At 39.4% G+C, this 18,401-nt stretch overlaps 1 protein-coding gene across 1 annotated transcript; it reads right to left on the bottom strand.

Moving 5' to 3' along the window:
- Positions 1-1,636: 1,636 nt before the first annotated feature.
- On the bottom strand, positions 1,637-18,151 carry rhoab (ras homolog gene family, member Ab). The gene is made up of 5 exons (XM_023288767.3): positions 17,996-18,151; positions 8,568-8,725; positions 6,130-6,250; positions 5,031-5,161; positions 1,637-4,208 (listed from the first exon to the last, which is right to left on the bottom strand). The coding sequence occupies exons 2-5, from the start codon at positions 8,721-8,723 to the stop codon at positions 4,035-4,037; spliced, it is 582 nt and encodes a 193-aa protein (XP_023144535.1). The 5' UTR covers positions 8,724-8,725; positions 17,996-18,151; the 3' UTR covers positions 1,637-4,034.
- Positions 18,152-18,401: the final 250 nt, after the last annotated feature.

Below are 18,401 nucleotides of genomic sequence, written 5' to 3'. Positions count from 1 at the left end.
TGTTGGAGACCTCCTCCCACCATCCATCCTTCCATTTTCTATACCTTTTTTAAAAAAAATCCTTCATCCTTTTCCTCCTCCAACTATACCGCACAACTCCTTCATATTTAAGCTACCAGAGGTGCCTCTGGGCAAAGAAATGCAGGTTCTAATGTATATTATGTATAAGAATAAGGAAGAGAAACAATAGAGGAGATGCAGCTTTCCCTTTTTTTTTGACTTTAACTTGAGATAATTACTAATTTCCTTGCACGGAGACCAGTCAGATCGCCTGTTTTGCTTTATTTCTTAGTAGATTGAGACTTTTCAAACAATTTCACATAAAAGTTGCATCTGGTCATTTATTGTTTCGGGAATCCTGCAAATTATGATTTCTGCATTCAAATTAAAGACGATTTACCAGTATTTAGTCCATATCAGAGCTGTAAAATTCCATTTTTATTAGCTTGCTCAGACTGCAAATGATACAGTCTGTGCTGCATATAAAGCTAAATATATACTCTTGAAGAAATGCAGGTTCTAAACTATATTTTGCCTAAGAACAAAAGAAAGAAACAATAAAGGAGATACAGTTCTCAATTTTTGTTTGACTTTAACATGAGATAATTCACTTCCATGGATACAAGTCAGATTGACTGTTTTGCTTATTTTTATTAGATTATTGTGCCTTTTCCACCAATTTCACACAAAAGTTGCATCTGGTCAGTTATTGCTTTGGGAATCCTGCAAATTAGGATTTCTGTGTTCGAACTGAAGTTTATTTACCAGTATTTAGTCTATATCAGAGCTGTAAAATTTCCATTTTTTTTAGCTTGTTCAGACAGAACATGATACCGTATGTGCTGCATTTAAAGCTAAATATATACTGTATGTTCCGATATGCGAAAGGTTATGCAAAACTGACTGTACGCTCCATGTGAGGTCCATCCTGTTCGTGCATTCGGTCTTGTTTTATTCCTGGATTTTCCACTCCTCTGTGCTGCCTTATACAACTAAACTGTGCATTGCTGGGCACAGAGCAGCTCCGAACTCTCCACAGCTTCTCGATTACTCAACTCCACACAACATCCAGCATCATCCCACACAGGCTGAAAACTGCCTCACCTCGGCATCCCACGCACTCTGCAGCACAGACCTCAGTGTGAAGATGCTGGAACACTGGTTGGTTTCTGCCTTTTCACCAGCTGTAATCCTAATTTTTGGTGTATTATCTAGTTTATAATAAAACTTAGAGAATCTGTTTATTTTGGAAGTCAGATGTGGATGTTAGGAGGCCAGAAAATATGGGATATGTGGGGGCTGAAGTTGCAAGATGAATAAAAATGCAAAAGAAAAAGAACTGCAGCATTTTTACACAGATTTTTAAAGTAGGAGGACAGTTTTGATGTGTGAAGTTTCTATGTGAGGAACTAAATCCAAATTCTGCTGAGCTTGAACATCTCCAGTATACGCTGTCATGTCTGGAAGCTAATGTCGAATTTGTGCCATTTAATTTCTTCCGTTTAATGAGCTACTCGGGTGCAGCATTGTAACCTGGACACATAAAAGAACCATCGCTTCCTTCATATTACATGCATATCGATTCGACTTAAGAGCTCCTCTCTGCCCTCGAGACCACAAATGAATAGAAGCTGGGTGTTATAGAAAGTAATTTATTACACAAACCAAAGCTAGTTTACAAATACAGTTTCCAGTCATGTGCGTGTGTGTATAGTCTAGTATGAACAAACCCACATTTCATATTTACAGACTTTGCATACAGCTTTTTTTGTTTCTTTTTTCCTGTTCCTTTGTTTACTGCTTCCGATATTTTTAAAAATAATAAAAACTAGAAATAATGATTTGTACATGAAAAAGGAGACTTTCTTCCTTTTTGTTTTTTCTTCCTTTCAATCAAACAAACAGAAAAAAAAGAAAAAAAAAAGTCAGCACTTGTGGTCCTAGCGATGCTCTAGACAGGCAGCCGAGAGGCCAGCCTTTCTCCTGACTGCCTAACAACAGCATTTGGCAGGGATGATTGAGGGAGGTCGTTACAACCGAGTATAAATCATCGGAAGAAAATTCAGGTAAAGCACAAAAAGCAGGAAAAACTAAAGCAATGACACACAAGTAATTCCCTAGTCTTCCACCTCCTATTTTTATTTTTAAATACTGATAGACATGTTTGACTTTTTTCTTTTAAAAAAAAGGAAAAAAAGGAGAAAAAAGCTGGAAATAAAGTATAAGAACAACAACACAAGACTGGTTTCTGGAACAGGCTCCTCCCTGCAGACCAGGAGGAAGAACAGGAGGCTAAAAATGCCGTCAAGAGAGTCCGAATCCACCGCAAAACACACAGAAATGTCAGGAAGAGGCTGGTGGCTGATAAATCCCAATTACTGACTGGACACACATGCCATTTTTAACATCTTTTTTTTTTTTAAGAAAACACTTTAAAAACACCCTAAAATGAACAGCAGGTGGTTAATTTTCACTGCATTCGTGGTGCAGGTTTCTGTACAATATCTATCCTGACAAATCTGGCATTTTTTTAAAGGCAGGACTGGATAAAAAGGTCAAGTTTGTAGCAGCCACCAGATGGTCTAACCCAGGCACCTTTTACCTAAAAAAAAAAAAAAAAAAATTAAACTACTTTTGGTACTATATGACCTTTACACATGCCTACACACAAAATATTCATAGTCCCAAATAAGGAGGATAAGTGGTGTGCATGTAAACAAACACTCTCTTCTCCTTGTTCTTCGTCCGGGTCTAAAACCAGGGGAAGATGAGCACCAGCAGTCAGCTATGTGGACCAGGAAGGGATGGGAGCCACGGCGGTCCGTTTGGGTTTTACTATGCAGGGCAGGAAGCTGCTCAAATTCACCTGCCACTTCCACTGATTCAGTCCAGACAGTTTAAACCGCTAAAGAGCCATCGGATGTTAACCTCCTCAAGTAGACAAACCAGCAGCAGTGAAGACTAACATGTCCAGCCTGGCCACTGAGGAAGCAAACACTGCTGCGGTAAAACTGTCCACTGTTTAAATCCAATTTAATTCTAACAAAAAAAAACAGCACGAGGACAGCTTGACGTGCACACCAGCTGCAATTAATAAAGCACTTGATATCAGGTGACTGTAACAGATTATCTCAGAGAGTAGAGCTCCATGTGTTTGTAAACTCTGGATTACCCACAGTGCACCTCTCTGATAATACAACACACAAGTCCCGTGCACCTGACGGCACGTGAGTGCTCGTTTAATACGTTGGATGATTTTTAAACTAAAACGCTGATAAAACTCCAATCTACTCAAAGCACCATCAAGAGTAGTCATCGTTGCCGGTGGTTTGTCTACTAAAGTCGGATAAAAGTGAAGAACTAGGAAACACCGCCGTGGTTTGGTGTGTATTTTCTCACGTTTTGGGATTAACTTTTCCCATCCCTTCACCTGTCCCGACTCCACGCCGCCACTAGCCCTAATCCCAGGCGTGAACCTGGGGATACATAGTCCACTGGTGACCCTTTACAGTGGTACTCATTTACTGTGCTGTCTGTCAAGTCATCCAGGTAGGAAATTAAACCTTTTTTATAATGTCGTCCACACTGAAGACAGTCACCGGAAAACCCCATGAGCAACTGTGCCAGCTAGATTTTTTTTCTTTTTTTTTTTCTAAACCAATGGACCAGAATCTCCAAATAATGATTGTTATCAGTGTAAGTGGCTTGTTGAACAGACATTTTTTAGGCTGGTGTAATTTTCCCACCCTGATGGTAAACTCCTGCAGGTAAAGACCCCAACGGTTTACGGCGGTAGTCGTTCACTGTGCTCCCTCCTTCCCTCGTCCGTCCGCCCACCCAAAGCTTCCCAAACCCGAGTCCCAGGGTGAATTCAGTCCAACAAACAGCCAGTTTACAGCGGTAGTCATTTACTGCACTCCTTTTTTCTTTGTCCCCTCCCGCCCTCCCTCTCCCATCTTTAGTAATCCCTCCCGAGCCCTATCACCCAGGTACAGCGACCCGGGGCGAAAAACAGTCCAAATATGTCGGCCATTTTACAGCAGCACACATTTATTGCTCTTCTTTCCACGGCGAGCCTGCAGCGCCGCCCTGGTGGCCATCTCGAACACCTCCCGCACGCCATCCTTGGTCTTAGCGGAGCACTCCATGTAGCCGAACGCTGCGATCCGTCCGGCCATCTCCCGACCCTCCTCTGACTTCACTGGCTCCTGTCGGATGAGGGAAAAAAAATCAAGAGTTTGGTGAAGGAACAGCTCATAAATGAACTAAATCATTATAATGGCCTCAGTGGCTCAAGGCCTGAACTGTTGGCTGCTACACTCCAGAGACTCAACTGTGCAATAAAACCAATAATCCTAACCAACATGCGTATTATTAGTTCTAGTTTCACATTTACATTTTTGTACTTTTTACTAAAACTCCATTTGTATTGTAAACACCAACAGTTTTTGCTTCTGTTTTGTAAACTCCTGCATTTTCAGCATCTTATTTCTGTTCTTTGATTGGCGCACTTTGCACAATAATTGCACCTTTTTTGACCACTGTTCCCATATATTCTTCTATCTTTAAAGTAACATGTGTGAGCTACTGGATATGATGAATTTGCAAGGGGATTAAAAAAGTGTCTGTCTGTCTATAGCAGTGCATTATGAATATTTTGTACATTTAAAACCTCTACTAAACATCTGAATTTTTCTACTTACGAACAAATCCGTTCAATATTAGTATTTTTTCTGTCACTATTTCTTCAGGCATTTCATGAAAGAATCTGTGCAATACCATTAATATGTGCAATATTGTTATTTCCATACACAGATGGACAATATGAATATCCACACTTGAAAGAACTAGTATTTATCTATGTTTTTTGGTTCATTATAATTTTCCTATTGGTATTTCTTAATAATTTGCACTATTTCACTGCTATAAAAAGACACATTTCTCCACTGTGGGATTTATCAAGGCTTGTAGAATCATACTGTTGCAACACACTGAATATTTGGATCCAAATAAAAGAAGAAGGGATGTACCTGTTTCATCTTGGCCAGCTCTCGACGTGTGTGCTCGTCGTTGCGCAGGTCTTTCTTGTTTCCTACCAGGATGATGGGAACGTTTGGACAGAAGTGTTTCACCTCTGGGGTCCACTTCTCTGGAATGTTTTCTGAGATGGAGACAGACCAGAAAGGAAAATAGATCAATAATCCTTGGACAGACATCTTCATTTTATTGTGTGTTTGTGTAGTGGTGTGTTTAGTCAAAACAAAAAATTCAATTCAAAGCCATTTTTGAAAGAGGAAGTGAGTCCTTACACCATGAATTTTTTCCCAAACTCTAAAAATGGTATCGATTACTTTTAAAACAGTAACATTTTTAGGTTACTACATGTAACACACATGGTTTATTTTTCTATGCCTCTCTCTGTACGTTTCAGTTATTCAAAAAACAAGAATTCTTAAGTAAATAATCCCACAAATTCACGGGAAAAGTAGATGTGACTTCTTCATGCTACAAGCGAAAAATCACAAACTGGAACCTTTGCAAAGAAGTAATTTATTATCACGGCACACAGGCTTATCTTTAATTTGGTCAAATCAGAGCATGTCAGCATTCTGATTAGTTGAACATGTACAAAGCAGTGTATGAAAATTTATGAGCCACTGCAAATTTACTGAGGACAGAAAAAAATAAGTAAAGAGCTTCCTTATCTTCAAAAAAATCTTTCTTGGTCAGCAACAAATGCTGCTTTGAGCAAAAACGCTTGAGGAATAGTCGCATGAAACGGTCATAAATGACAATCTTTAGTATAATAAGCCTATGTTTTACTACAATTATAACACGCTCTCGTTTAAATCTTAATTAATTCGTGGCAGTTTAATGTTCCGCCGCTTTTTATCGCCTTACTTTATGTAAAGCCATTTCCATATGACAAGAGAAGCACTGTTCATAATCATGAGAGAACAGGCATGAAGTTGTTTTACAGCATGATCGCATGCCGCTGCTAACAGGAGAGGCAAACAGACCTCAGAAATAACTTCTGATGAAAAACGGAAAAAGAAAGCTGCTGGTGGGCGGAGCACATAGAAAAGACCGAGGCGTGGTGTCATGCATGAGTATGTGGTTTGAACTCACCCAAGCTGTCGGGGCTGTCTATGGAGAAGCACATGAGGATGACGTCAGTGTCTGGATAGGAGAGAGGCCTCAGCCGGTCGTAGTCCTCCTGACCTGCCGTGTCCCAGAGAGCCAACTCCACCTAACGTCAGGAGAAAAGAGGGCGAAGAAGAGGTTTGAAAAAAACAGGGGGAAACAGGAAAGAAAAGAGAAAGAAGTTATCATGCCATGTTCGTTCTGACAACATAACCGACTTCTGTAGGTTAGCAAACAAATAAGATGATAAACAAGGGCTTCAGCAAAATTAGGACAGATTTATCTTGCTATTGCAAAACAAAAAACTGTGAAAATAAGAAGACATTTTAATTTGTAGCTCGAATATGCTAATATATTTTTGCTACCCTAAAGCGGTCCTGGATTATTAATACTGAGAGCTTCAAGCAGCTTCTGGGCATTTAAAACATTTTTTTCACTCATTCTAAATAGAACTGTTCTGCCATCATTAAAATCTGAGTTCAATTTAACTAATTTTAATTTTAATCATATAGTGTCAATTTACAACCTAAGTCATCTTACAGCACTTGGCATAAGATGAAGACCTTACAAATAGTAAAACAGAGAACCAAACAAGTCCAAAGTTTCTGTTGAATTTTATCTAAGCAAGCAATTGGTTGCAGTGGGAGGAACCAAAAACCTTCCTTTTCAGTGTGCTTTAATTTAAAGCCCTGTAAAGTTGAATTCTTTGTATTTAAATCTCAACTTAGCAGGTTTATTTATTTTATACATTTATTGATCCCTCTAGGAGTACATTTTGAACAATGCAGTTCTTTTGAAGCCTTGTAAAGTTGAATTTTCTGTATATAAATCCCAGCTTAGCAGGTTCATTTATCTATTTATTTATTTATTGATCCCCAAGAGGAAATTCTTAACAGTACAATTTTCCGAAGCCCTGTAAAGTTGAATTCACTGTATTTCAGTCACTGTAGTTCATATAAATCCCAACTTAGCAGGCATATTTATTTAATTTTATACATTAATTGATCCCCTAAGAGGAAATTCTGAAAAGAAAAGTACAATTCTTTAAAACTGTATTTAAATCTCAATTTGGCTGGTTTATTTATTTTATTTTATATACTTTACTGATCCCTTCAGAGGAAATTCTGAACAGTACAGTTTTTTGAAGCCCTGTAAAGCTGAATTTTCTGTATTTAAATCTCAATTCAGCAGGTTAATTTATTTTATTATTATACACTTATTGATCCACCAAGAGGAAATTCTGATCAATACAGAACGGTGTTTTGAAGCCCTGTAAAGCTGAACTCTTCATCTTTAAATCTCAAAGTAGCAAGTTTATTTATGTTTATTTTATATACTTTATTGATCCCACAGGAGGAAATTCTGTCCAATAACGTTAAAAATAAAAGTGGGGTAGGGGTGCCATGTCTGCCATCATTCAGCTGCCATCATACAGTTCAGACAAATATTCTAACCTCAGCCTTGTAAAGATATTGTATTGAATTCATCCCACAAATACAGGGATGTGTCAGTGCATAGGTGAACAATTGCATAACCTGCCAGCAATTTCAGCTGATAGTGGGACGAACACGAGTCATTTATTGCATGCGTCAAAGGTGCAACAGGAAAAAAAAAATCCAATACAGACTAAAGCTGTGTTTCCTCGAATGTGGGCCTTATTCTCTAACACAAAACTCGGCTGTGACATATGAGATCATCTCTCAACAGACTGCTAAAGCTAAATAAGGAAAGAAAACCAGATCAAGACATTTAGGAAAGTGTGACACTTCAGAAGTTCACCTCAGTAGCATAGGGGGTTAGAAAGCATCCTGCCAATAAAAGACTCGACGTCCCAGAATCCCATTAACCCAGAATGAGGTCAGGACTTGTGAGTTTGTGACTGATGAAGGAGGCTGGGTGCCATAGTTACCCAAAAAGGCACACACATAGGAATCAAATCGACTCAAGCCCAGATGATTTATTTTATATAAAACACATCTAGTGCAATACTTCAAAACACTTTGAGAAAGACTGTGACTAAGCTCAGCAGAGGCAGTCTGTAGGAAAAGACTGAGTAGATGACTGCTGTAATGTGAGCAAAGATGTGAAAATGAAGAACACTACAGCTTTATCAACACTTGCTCGCTTGGCCCTGAAGGTAGAATTAAAGCGCTGAGCATGATTAAGCACCCAGAGAACAAAATTAGCCCTGATACCAGCACAAACACCACTGCAGAGACTAAAAGGAGGCGGGGATGTGCTGTGACATTTAGGGCATCATATTTTATTTATTAGAAATATTCAGCTTTGAGTCATTAAGTGGCATTTGCTCACCAACAGTCACTTATCTAGGTGGGCAAACAGCTTTGAGAGGCACCACTCATACATGACATTAAACTGTCAAGACTGGTAGCAGTGTTGCTAAATCGCCGCTGCTGTCTCACCTGTTTGCCGTCCACCTCGATGTCAGCGACATAGTTCTCGAACACGGTGGGAACGTAGACTTCAGGGAACTGGTCCTTGCTGAAGACGATCAGGAGACATGTCTTCCCGCAAGCTCCATCCCCCACTATTACCAGCTTCTTACGGATGGCTGCCATCCCTGGTGGAAGACACAAAATGAAGGAAATAAAGGTTATGATCAGGGAGCTGCAAGACAACCATGACATGCAATATAACGTTCAGAGCGGCTCCTACACTGAAGCATTTCACTGCCCAAAGCCATCCGTGATCGTGACAAAGGGATGACAGTAGGATGCAAAAAAAAAAAAATTTAAAATTAAACAAAAACATCCTGTGTACAAATACAACTGATGTCATGCAGGACCTGTCAGAGAGTCTATTTTAAGCATCAAGACAAAAACAAATATGAAAGTGATGTGTGATGTTTGTGGTATGTAGTGTTGCATAGCGCAGGTGCACCATGCAACACTGTTCTTCACACACATAGCTGGAAAGCGGCTCGATCAACCTGAGGTTCGGAGCCCCTCAGGAGGTTGCGAGATGATTAATGAAATGTGAAAAAAGCAATCTCCAAGACAGAAATGTACTGGTCTTCATATGTGCGATTAATGCTTTGCTTTGAAATAAGGATAGCTTTCAGAAACTTGAGGCTTATTTAATAGGTCAGGATTCTCTCTATACTTGAGGTTTTGTTCAACAAAGAGGGTGTGGACACAATGCACAAATAAAATCACACGTACATCCTGCAAGCTTTTCGCATGGCAAGTTAAAACCCGAATGACAGGCCCAAGCAATCTAGCTACTTTATCTGCTTATTCTAACCAGTCTTTAAAAAAAAAAACCTTTCAAAACTGACATTGCAAAGAATTCAAAAAACATATACAGGTGTGTGCACGCTTGTGTGTGTGTGTGTGTGTGTGTGTGTCTGTGTGTGTGTGTGTGTGTGTGTGTGTGTGTGTGTGTGTGTGTGTGTGTGTGTGTGTGTGTGTGTGTGTAGTTGGCCAACACAAAGATAAGAAGATCACAATTGGGAAAGGGTGCAGTGTTAAGACTGTCCCCAAAATTTCAGGTTCCTGTCCTTCCTTTACACAAAAGCAAACAGGCGTCGACATAAAGGTGTCATTACAGCACAGCACCACAAGATGCGAGCTACCAGGAAGAAAAATTAAGCTTAAGTTCCATTAAGTTATGACCGCAAAACCGATCAGTGTAGGTCTAAGTACAAGCTTGCCCAACCGAGTTAAAGGAAGTTGGGGCAAATGAGTGACATTCAGTCTTGTGCTATTGGCTCAGAGGAGCTAGGATCACTCCATATTGGGGAAATAGCATTCAGTAGAATGTCATATACAGGAACTAAGTGAAAATGTGGATTTTCTACAGAGATGAACCCACAGCCATAAGAATTATTTAACATGCACTAGTGTACAAACTATAGAAAACAGTCAGAATTAAAAGGAGTTTGATCAAAACACTGAAACAGGAAAATAGCAATTTCCCTTCATACATGCTCAGAAACTGTGCTGGGTGGGGACATACAGGAACAATTCACCAAGTACACATCAAACACACCTCATTTGTCATGGTGGCACTGCCGCAGAGACGTGACTTTCACACAAGCACAGAACACGTATTGTGAGCTTACTCACTCACAACAGGGCTTCACACAGAGAGGCTAATAAATCATAACCCCAAAATTTTCCTTCCTGCCTGGTTTGAGAAGCTGCAGCAGTGTCAATCACGTTGCTGTACCCTGCTATCTCCATCACAGCGAGTCAGGTGGAGGTGTGGTGGAGGGCAAACTCCCTTCACCTCTGCTATCTCTCAATCAGCTGAGATGTGGGTTTGGCCTCTGGAGTTGTAATACAGAAATTTCCTGCATCATTTTAGGCTCCTTTAATTTGACATCAGAGGTATCAGGGTTGTTTTGGGGGAAATTAATGCGCTACTGAAATTTGTTTATCTTTAGCTAAAAACTGTAGAAGAAGATGGTCTCCGGCCACAAATAGTTTGTCTTCTTTCCTCTTGAGATGCTATTTTTCTGTCCATACAGCATTGTCAGACATTTCAAAATACACGCCGTCTACATTTTCTTCGGCTTCTGGCAGCATATTCTGTACTTTTCTGATAAAAAGCCTGCGTTTCCCTGAAGCGCAGCACATTTGGACATACTTTTCACAGTAACATGTTTCCACAGAAGACACCTGCTGGACCATGTGACAGTGTGACAACTCGCCGGGTCAATTAAAATACAGACAAAAGCACACTAATACTTCTTGTCAGTTAAAGCGGACTTCAATTTCACAGCCTTTTTTGCCTCGAGTCCCTTTGGTTCCTGACTCTGACATGCACCAAAGCCCTTTTGATGTGCTGGAAGCATCCTATAAATGGTAGATGAATACTCTAACTAGGACAGCAGTGTCAAAAAAGATCAGACCATTCCCTTTATGACTTGAGGAAAAAGCAAAAGACAAAAATGGGGGCAGCTTTAGCCTTGAGGTGGGTGCATGGTCAATGGCAGAATCATTCGACCAGTGGGTAAAACGGGTACATGCCCTCCACTTAACAAATGCCACCTCGGTGTCTGTCAGCAAGCTATTAAAGCTACTAGCGGTGCTTCACGGTCAACAGAAGTCTTGTTGTTAATAATAGTTTGTAGGTATCAATCTCAGCAGCAGACAATACATTTCCAAGATGGTATGTAAACCTTTTCCTCTCAGGAAAACACATACTAGGGGCATAATCAAGACAAAACACAACAAGGAAGAGCACAATGTGGATAACGGCACCATAACAGGAAAATACCCATTAACTATGGAGAATATTGTGTCTCTCTCAACTCTTGTGTCGAGGGATTGTATAGCAGGAAAATTAATCGACACCATTCATACAATATTAGAGCAGGGGTTGCCCAACCACAGAAGGGCAAAGGCACAGTACTAAGTGGTTTTGCAGAGTGCTCTAAGCTGACTGAATGCAAAGTGCGACTAAACATTCTCATCATTTGACATTTAGTATGTCTGCTGCACCTCTTTGCAGTTCATACAGGTAGATAAAGCTACTTGGTTTAAAATTAAACAAATCTTACTTTAGAACACCTTGAGTTGTCTGTACTGCAGTAACTGAATGGGGACTAGAGGCTTCTCAGTGCACAGCTGCTTCGCTGGCACATAATGTTGATTATGAAGTATTTAGGAAACATCGGTATATTGTAGCATCTGCTAAAGAATGCGAGGTGTTTAGAGTATATTTGCAAATTGTCCACAGCCTGCATGTGAGGTCTTAAAGGGATATCTGTAATTTTTAGCTTAAGACAACAACCTGGGACACAATTTCTCCTCTAAACTACATGAGTCTCTCAATGCACACTGGCAGCACTACCCACCACCGCAAGTAAACAAAACAATAACTTCATGTAAATACATTTAGTAAATTATTTCTTGCTATGTCACTGTTTTCATATCCTTAGTTGTGTCATGTGTTGCACACTGCAACGGAGTGCCTATGTTTTATTTGATTTTCTTTTTAAACATACTTGTTGTCTTCTGGCAGTACTGTAACTTTATTTTTTGGTGTCAACACTTCACTCATCCAGACTGAATAACTTATAAGCTAATTATTTGTCTAATTGTATATATGATATTATGACGAAAATTACCCTTGTTGAGAAACAAGCCTAAATATTTGTTTTTTGTCCTGGAAATTTAAAAGAAGAATACCAAGTATACTAGTTTAAGCCTCTGGAAAACACAAAGATATGATAAAACAGCCTACATTAAGTGCTGCATTTTTTGCAAAGAGTGTGGACAAAGGATTGCTGAGAACATTTCTTTTGCTGTCAGATTAATTAATATTCTCAAATGTTTAAAACAATGTTTTCTATGATGTGTCAGATGGCCAGCAAGGCAGCTGCTCGCTTACAGCTTTTCAGCACCAGACAGTGACAAACAAAAGAGACGATGAGTCAGAGATGACAATAAAACATTGCTTATAATTTCACCAAACAAGAACTGCCTGTTACCAACCAAGTCTGCGATCATGTTGTAAAAAAAGAACGGAAAACAAACAAAATATTGATCTGTATCTTCAGTTCACAATCCTTTTTACAATGCGTTAAGAAATTAAGCTGGATCTGCACCAAAAAGCACTGTGAAAATATTTGGAAGCACGTACATGAAAAAGGCAAGCACACCAGTACAACCATTGTAAGAAGTTAGTCCAGATCCCTAATCAGTGTTTGATCGAATGTTTGTGTAAGTGGTGTGCGACAGATGCCCATTGCCAAATTAATCAAACTTCTAACTGGATATTTTTCAGTGCCAATTACTGGATGGATGGTACAACCATTGACTCGGACAAGCAAGCTGCAACTGTAAGTCTCAACACAAAGTAACTGGAGCATAAACTTCTTAGTTAGGAAGTAAATCTAACTAATGAAGCCCATTTTACTTTACCTAGCTGCATAGAAATTCACAATTCATTCAGAGTTTCATTAGCTAAGGAAGCTAATGGACATTACACAAACATACCTCAACTGAATTAACGTTAGAATGTAGCATGGCTTGGCAATTTAAAAAAAATGTATGCTGTGTTCACATGTTAAGAGCATCATTTGTTGAATTAGTTTATACTAACCTTTAGTTAATGCTGACTAACAGGCTAGTTTTGCTAGCGACTGACAGAAACACAAACCAGAAACTGCAATTCAGTTTTACTCCACAAATAACACAACATGTTCATCCTTTCTATGTGTGCAAGTTAAGGTAACCTACATATATTCTCATCAAGCTGTCTTTCATAAATATTGGAAACACGCTGGTTTAATGTGAAAACATTTAAATAACCCAAAATTTCCTGAGAATAATTTTGAACCCTCTCTCTTGCAAATATAGTAAAAACAGCAATCAAAAGTTAAATGCAGGACACTCATACTCTTGCTTTCATTCTCTTATTGTTGTAAGATAATTCCAGACCCCTCCTGACAAAAACGGAACTGAATCACGCATCAACTCCATCAGGAAACAACCCAGAGATTTGCCCTTTTAGCTGCACTGCCCAGTCTAATACCTGCCCAATATGAACAAACACACTGTGACCTTCAGACTTCTGAGAGACCATAGAGAGCTGCCACCTTTAAACTAAGCATGAAACAGAGGTAATGGAAATAAGGACGAGCATGGGGCAAGAACTATTTCATGGTCATGCTATAATTAAACATGCATGACATGCACTGGAAGCGTCGTAACACCAAAATACAGACGACGGGAAAACCTCATGTATAGTGATGTCAAAACTGTCATTTCAGGTGCAGCAATATTTTTATATTTATATGCACTAAGGAGAGGAAAGGCAGCTTATGCAAGCTGATGGACAAAGTAACAACAAACTACATCAGATGTACTCCCCTGATCAATTATAATCCTGTCAGATAATAAGGACCAGGCTACACGTGCAAAACCACACCCCATCAGCATGTTAGCCAACAACAGACCACAGGATGAAATTAAAAGAGACAGACAACGGGTAAGGAGAGAGACGTGGATAACCCCAACAGGATCAAATTAACAGAGGGAGCAACAGGAAACACTACTGTGATAAACACTGTCAGTGGAGGAGGATGGCAGCTGGCAGCAGGGTAAACCCTCTAGTCAGTTTTGTGATTCTCTTCATCAACCAACTTTTCCAGACAGCAGTGTTTGCTACATCATATTTTACTTAGCCAGAACTGATTGCGCTCTCTTCCAAAAGCTAATTTTGGTTAGGTTTTTCAAACTCCACACAATCTTTGAACAAAGACAATGCTTCAAAGGCTTTGTCTCTCAATCAAGTCTTTTCCTTTGGACTGTTAAATAACCAGCGTAATAAATCGTGGAAGCCGTCATCCTACCAAACTCAAACAGTCAGTATTTCTGACAGCATGCCTGCTTGTCAAACCCACTCATACCCACACAAACCACTTCTTAACAAACACAAAACCATTCTGTGATGTTTTTGCTGGTCAGTTAGTGTAAAATGAAACACTATTCATGAGGCATTTTCTAACCTTGCATGATGCAGCTTTAAATGTTTTAATAAAGTGGTTGCTGTGTACTTGATGATTCATTATACTGTCCTTTAGAAAACCCCACACAGACCACACTTATACCTAAAAGCCTGAGTGTGTGTGTTTTTGGCAGGAAATTCCCCACGCACTTTTCACGGTGGAAAATTAGCCACAGCTTTAGGATGGTTAACTGACTGCTGGCTGATACATATTTCAATTTCTGACAGAAACTTAGCAGGTGCTTTTCTTCTGCCACCTGACAAGTGTTTCTGTGGGCGACAGTATTTTGAATCAGTCTCTTACTGTGAAAGGAACAGAGAATAAATAAGAAGAAAAATATCTTCATTATTGAGCATAGTTGTTATAATACTCTTAAAACTGTTGGCTAAATGCTACATTGAATCCCACCTACATGTTTTTAATGGCTGCTATAACAAGATATGGATCTTGAATTAAAGGGTGATTACTTTGATCAGAGGGGCAGGATTAAGAAAAACTTTTTGAATAATCCACTATGAAATCTTAACATCTTCAGGCTGTTCTGTTGAGAAATTTCCACTTTTTTCTAATGTGCTAAATATCACATATATGCAGCGGCTACTCATATTCAGTGCTGCATGATGTGTAAAAAACAAAACAAAAAAACAAAAAACACTTTGAAAATCAAGTTACGTAATATGCACAGTGCTATTCTAAGTTGAAATTTAAAGGAGACGATAACTGGTTAAATTTTTTCCTCTTAGCCACAACTGCCCTAAAACGTTAAGTAATTAGTTTACTGGACTGTCGAGACTCAGGATGATTAACTGACTCTGGGTGTCTTGCAGCCAATCTATAGACTGCATCTGGGAAACGGCCAGATGAGGAATAAAGACTCAACACACTAATTTTAGGTCTTGTTTGTTTGACGATGAGATGCTATCTCCGGCTACGAGGTATGAAGTTGAGGAAGTTGACTCAACAGTGTTGAGACTGACGGTAGCAAAAGCTAGTTAGCCAGCTGTCTGCAAATACCGGCTGGTGTGTAGATGAATTAGTTGGCAGACATTTAGTTTTTCCGTGTCTGTGCTTGAAGTGAGAACGCATTGATTTTATTTTTACAACATGCACACTGACAATGTCCACAGTTTTATAACCGGGGAATGTGTTCAATTTAACCTACTGTAAATCATACACAATTGTAAATTCAAAAAACTGTTTTGCTAAAAGACTTGTTGGACATCTTTTAAAAATTTATTCCTATGATAAATTCAAGTGTTTCATGCATCTTTTGGCATTTTTTTAATGGAACTGAATCATCAAGAATTAATCAAAGCAATACTTGGTTAAAATATCAATATCCAGTCATATTTATCGCTTTGCTAATTGAATCACTGGATCTTCAACTCAAGATCCATTGAAACCACCAGGATAATCATTAATGTCAACTTCAAAGCCTCAGTCAACAGATCCTTGTTAAGTAGCATGATAATTTCTGTTCCGACATACATTTCTGCATCATCAACACCAAAAGGCTTAGGTAGCTTGACTAATTATACAATTAAGCCTTTATATTGAGCAGGAATATAAAACTAATGCACAGTGCTGATAAACATCAAAAATACCCTAACATTATTACAAAAATTTAGACATTTCTTTGACACAAAATCAACAAGCAAATCCAATTGTACTTAAGCTTACATAAGTATAACCACTGACCATGAGACAATTTCTAGCCAACTGTAAGCATCCTTTGTCTTCAATTTAATGCTTTTCGAAAGAAAAGCATTAAATTGCCCATTCTGAGATGTACGAGTAGAAAGCTTTACCAGTGGGAGATTTTTCTGACCAGGCTTATTAACTGGCTGTTTAAATTGGACACTGATCGGTTCCCATCATCTCCCTCCACTGCAGCGGAAGAGAGGATATGAATTTAGTTAACAGCTTCAAGGGTGATAGTGTGTAAAACTGGCAATAAAACCTTGTTCGCTTCCTCCCATGTCTTAGGCACCGCAAAATGAGCTATAGTAGCTTCTGATGACAGGAACGTTATTCCGCAGGTTTGGCGTACTGGCAAAAATATATAAAAGAAAAGAAGCTTCCATCTAAAAATGTGCATTTATTATTGCAATGGCACGCCCCTTTTCAGCCTCTGGTTTGGATAGCAAATACGTTTATGGTGTGCTAGATTTTAGTTATGATTGTATAGCTTCAAAATTCACTTTTATTGCATGACATAAAATGCAGATTGACACGGTTTAAAGGAAAATGAACAGAAAGTGCCTGACCAAGACTATGAAATATCTCCATTATTGATTAACATTCTAAGAAAACACCAACTTACACCCAGATGGTCACATTAACAATAGCCACAAATCATAAAAACCAAGGTATCAGATCTTTTTGGAAAAATCACCAATCTCTTCTTGGTCATGTATTAGCTCATGGTAAGAAAACTGATTTCTTTTTTGCGTTATCTGCTATCCTCTGTAGTCAAGGCACAGAAAAAAAGTTGTGTGTTTTGCTGTGAGAGGTCCCAGTGTAAAACCCAACACTGTTTTTTTTTTTTTTTTAAACCAGCTAGCCACTGGGTGGGTCACCAGAAAGATGGCGTCATCACAGAGGCAACAGATGGCTAGTGTGTCCGCAGTGGAAGAATGGGTGGGTGGCCCAGATCCAAACTAAACACCAAGCGAGACCCATACGATATATACACTACAGTTTTCAAACACGAAGTCTGTTCACTAAAAACGCCATATTACAAATAGTGAAACTTAAAATACCTCCGTAAAGTTTTAAATGACATCTTTCGAAACGCACAAAACCGTGAAAAAACGCAGATCTAGTGTTTGGAATAACTACACTGATGACTTAATTGCTCACCATAATGTTCACATATCATAATCTAACATATAGCTTCACTTGTAGAGATTAAAGAAGAGCCGATGAGAGGCAGTAGCCTGACTAGCGGAGGCAAGTCAGGGAAAAGCGCCTCATTGTTTGGTTACGGCTTCGCCAATCTAGGCCAGTCTACGGAGGTTCAGTTTTTAAGCCTTTTGCTAAGTTTGCACAGTTTACAAACAGCTCTCGGTAAAGTCTAACCACTGCGTTTTAATTGCGGGAACTTCTACAGTAACCTAACAGTAGTTTTCTCTCCGGCACAACTGTGTGGCAACTGCGGAAGAGGCACTAAAAAAATTTGAGGTCGGGGGGGGGGAGCTAACTTAGCTACTGTCGGCTAACCGCGCTAGCTTTTTTAGCTTCGGTTAGCTCGGCCTCTTACAGCTCCGGACAAGTTTTAAAATAATCACCCTCATTGGTTTTAAACTTGAACGAGACGAAAGATAAAACACTAAGCGGTCGTCAGTGTGTTCCGGAAAGTAGTTTTACCTTCAGTTTATGTGCCGAGCAGTCGGGTTTTTTCAGCGTTTTCTCAGAGCACAGTTGCTTCACCGACCAGCCGAGTCGCTCGCTGCCGCTTCCTCCGTCTCTACCCGATACAATGAATTAGTTCACGTGAGCGCGCCGCCCGGGTTTGTAGTTCATAGCTGGAATAGCTGGAGGGGGAGGGGTGGCGGGCACGAGCCTGAGAGCCACACCTGCGCGAGGCCGACGCCGTATGAGCACCAGCATGGAAATGTGTAGTTTTTAAACAGTGAGACAGAAACACCAGACGTGGCGTTTTGAACCTACAAAATCCAACAGTTAGATATATTATTTTTAAATCTACGCTTTCAAAGTTTAAAAGTGTTTAGAATTAAACTAAATCAGTGTTTCTTAAACCACAATCTGGACT

The sequence above is a fragment of the Amphiprion ocellaris genome, chromosome 8 (assembly GCF_022539595.1).
Source record: "Amphiprion ocellaris isolate individual 3 ecotype Okinawa chromosome 8, ASM2253959v1, whole genome shotgun sequence".
Classification (NCBI taxonomy): domain Eukaryota; kingdom Metazoa; phylum Chordata; class Actinopteri; family Pomacentridae; genus Amphiprion; species Amphiprion ocellaris.
This window is presented reverse-complemented; position numbering and strand designations above follow the sequence as displayed.

Coding starts and splice junctions, on each gene's coding strand:
- rhoab (XM_023288767.3), bottom strand. CDS start 8,723: ATGGCAGCCATCCGTAAGAAGCTGGTAATAGTGGGGGATGGAGCTTGC. Junction 6,251..8,567: donor TCGAGGTGGACGGCAAACAG/GTGAGACAGCAG, acceptor TCCTGACGTTAG/GTGGAGTTGGCTCTCTGGGA. Junction 5,162..6,129: donor AGACAGCCCCGACAGCTTGG/GTGAGTTCAAAC, acceptor TCTCCATCTCAG/AAAACATTCCAGAGAAGTGG.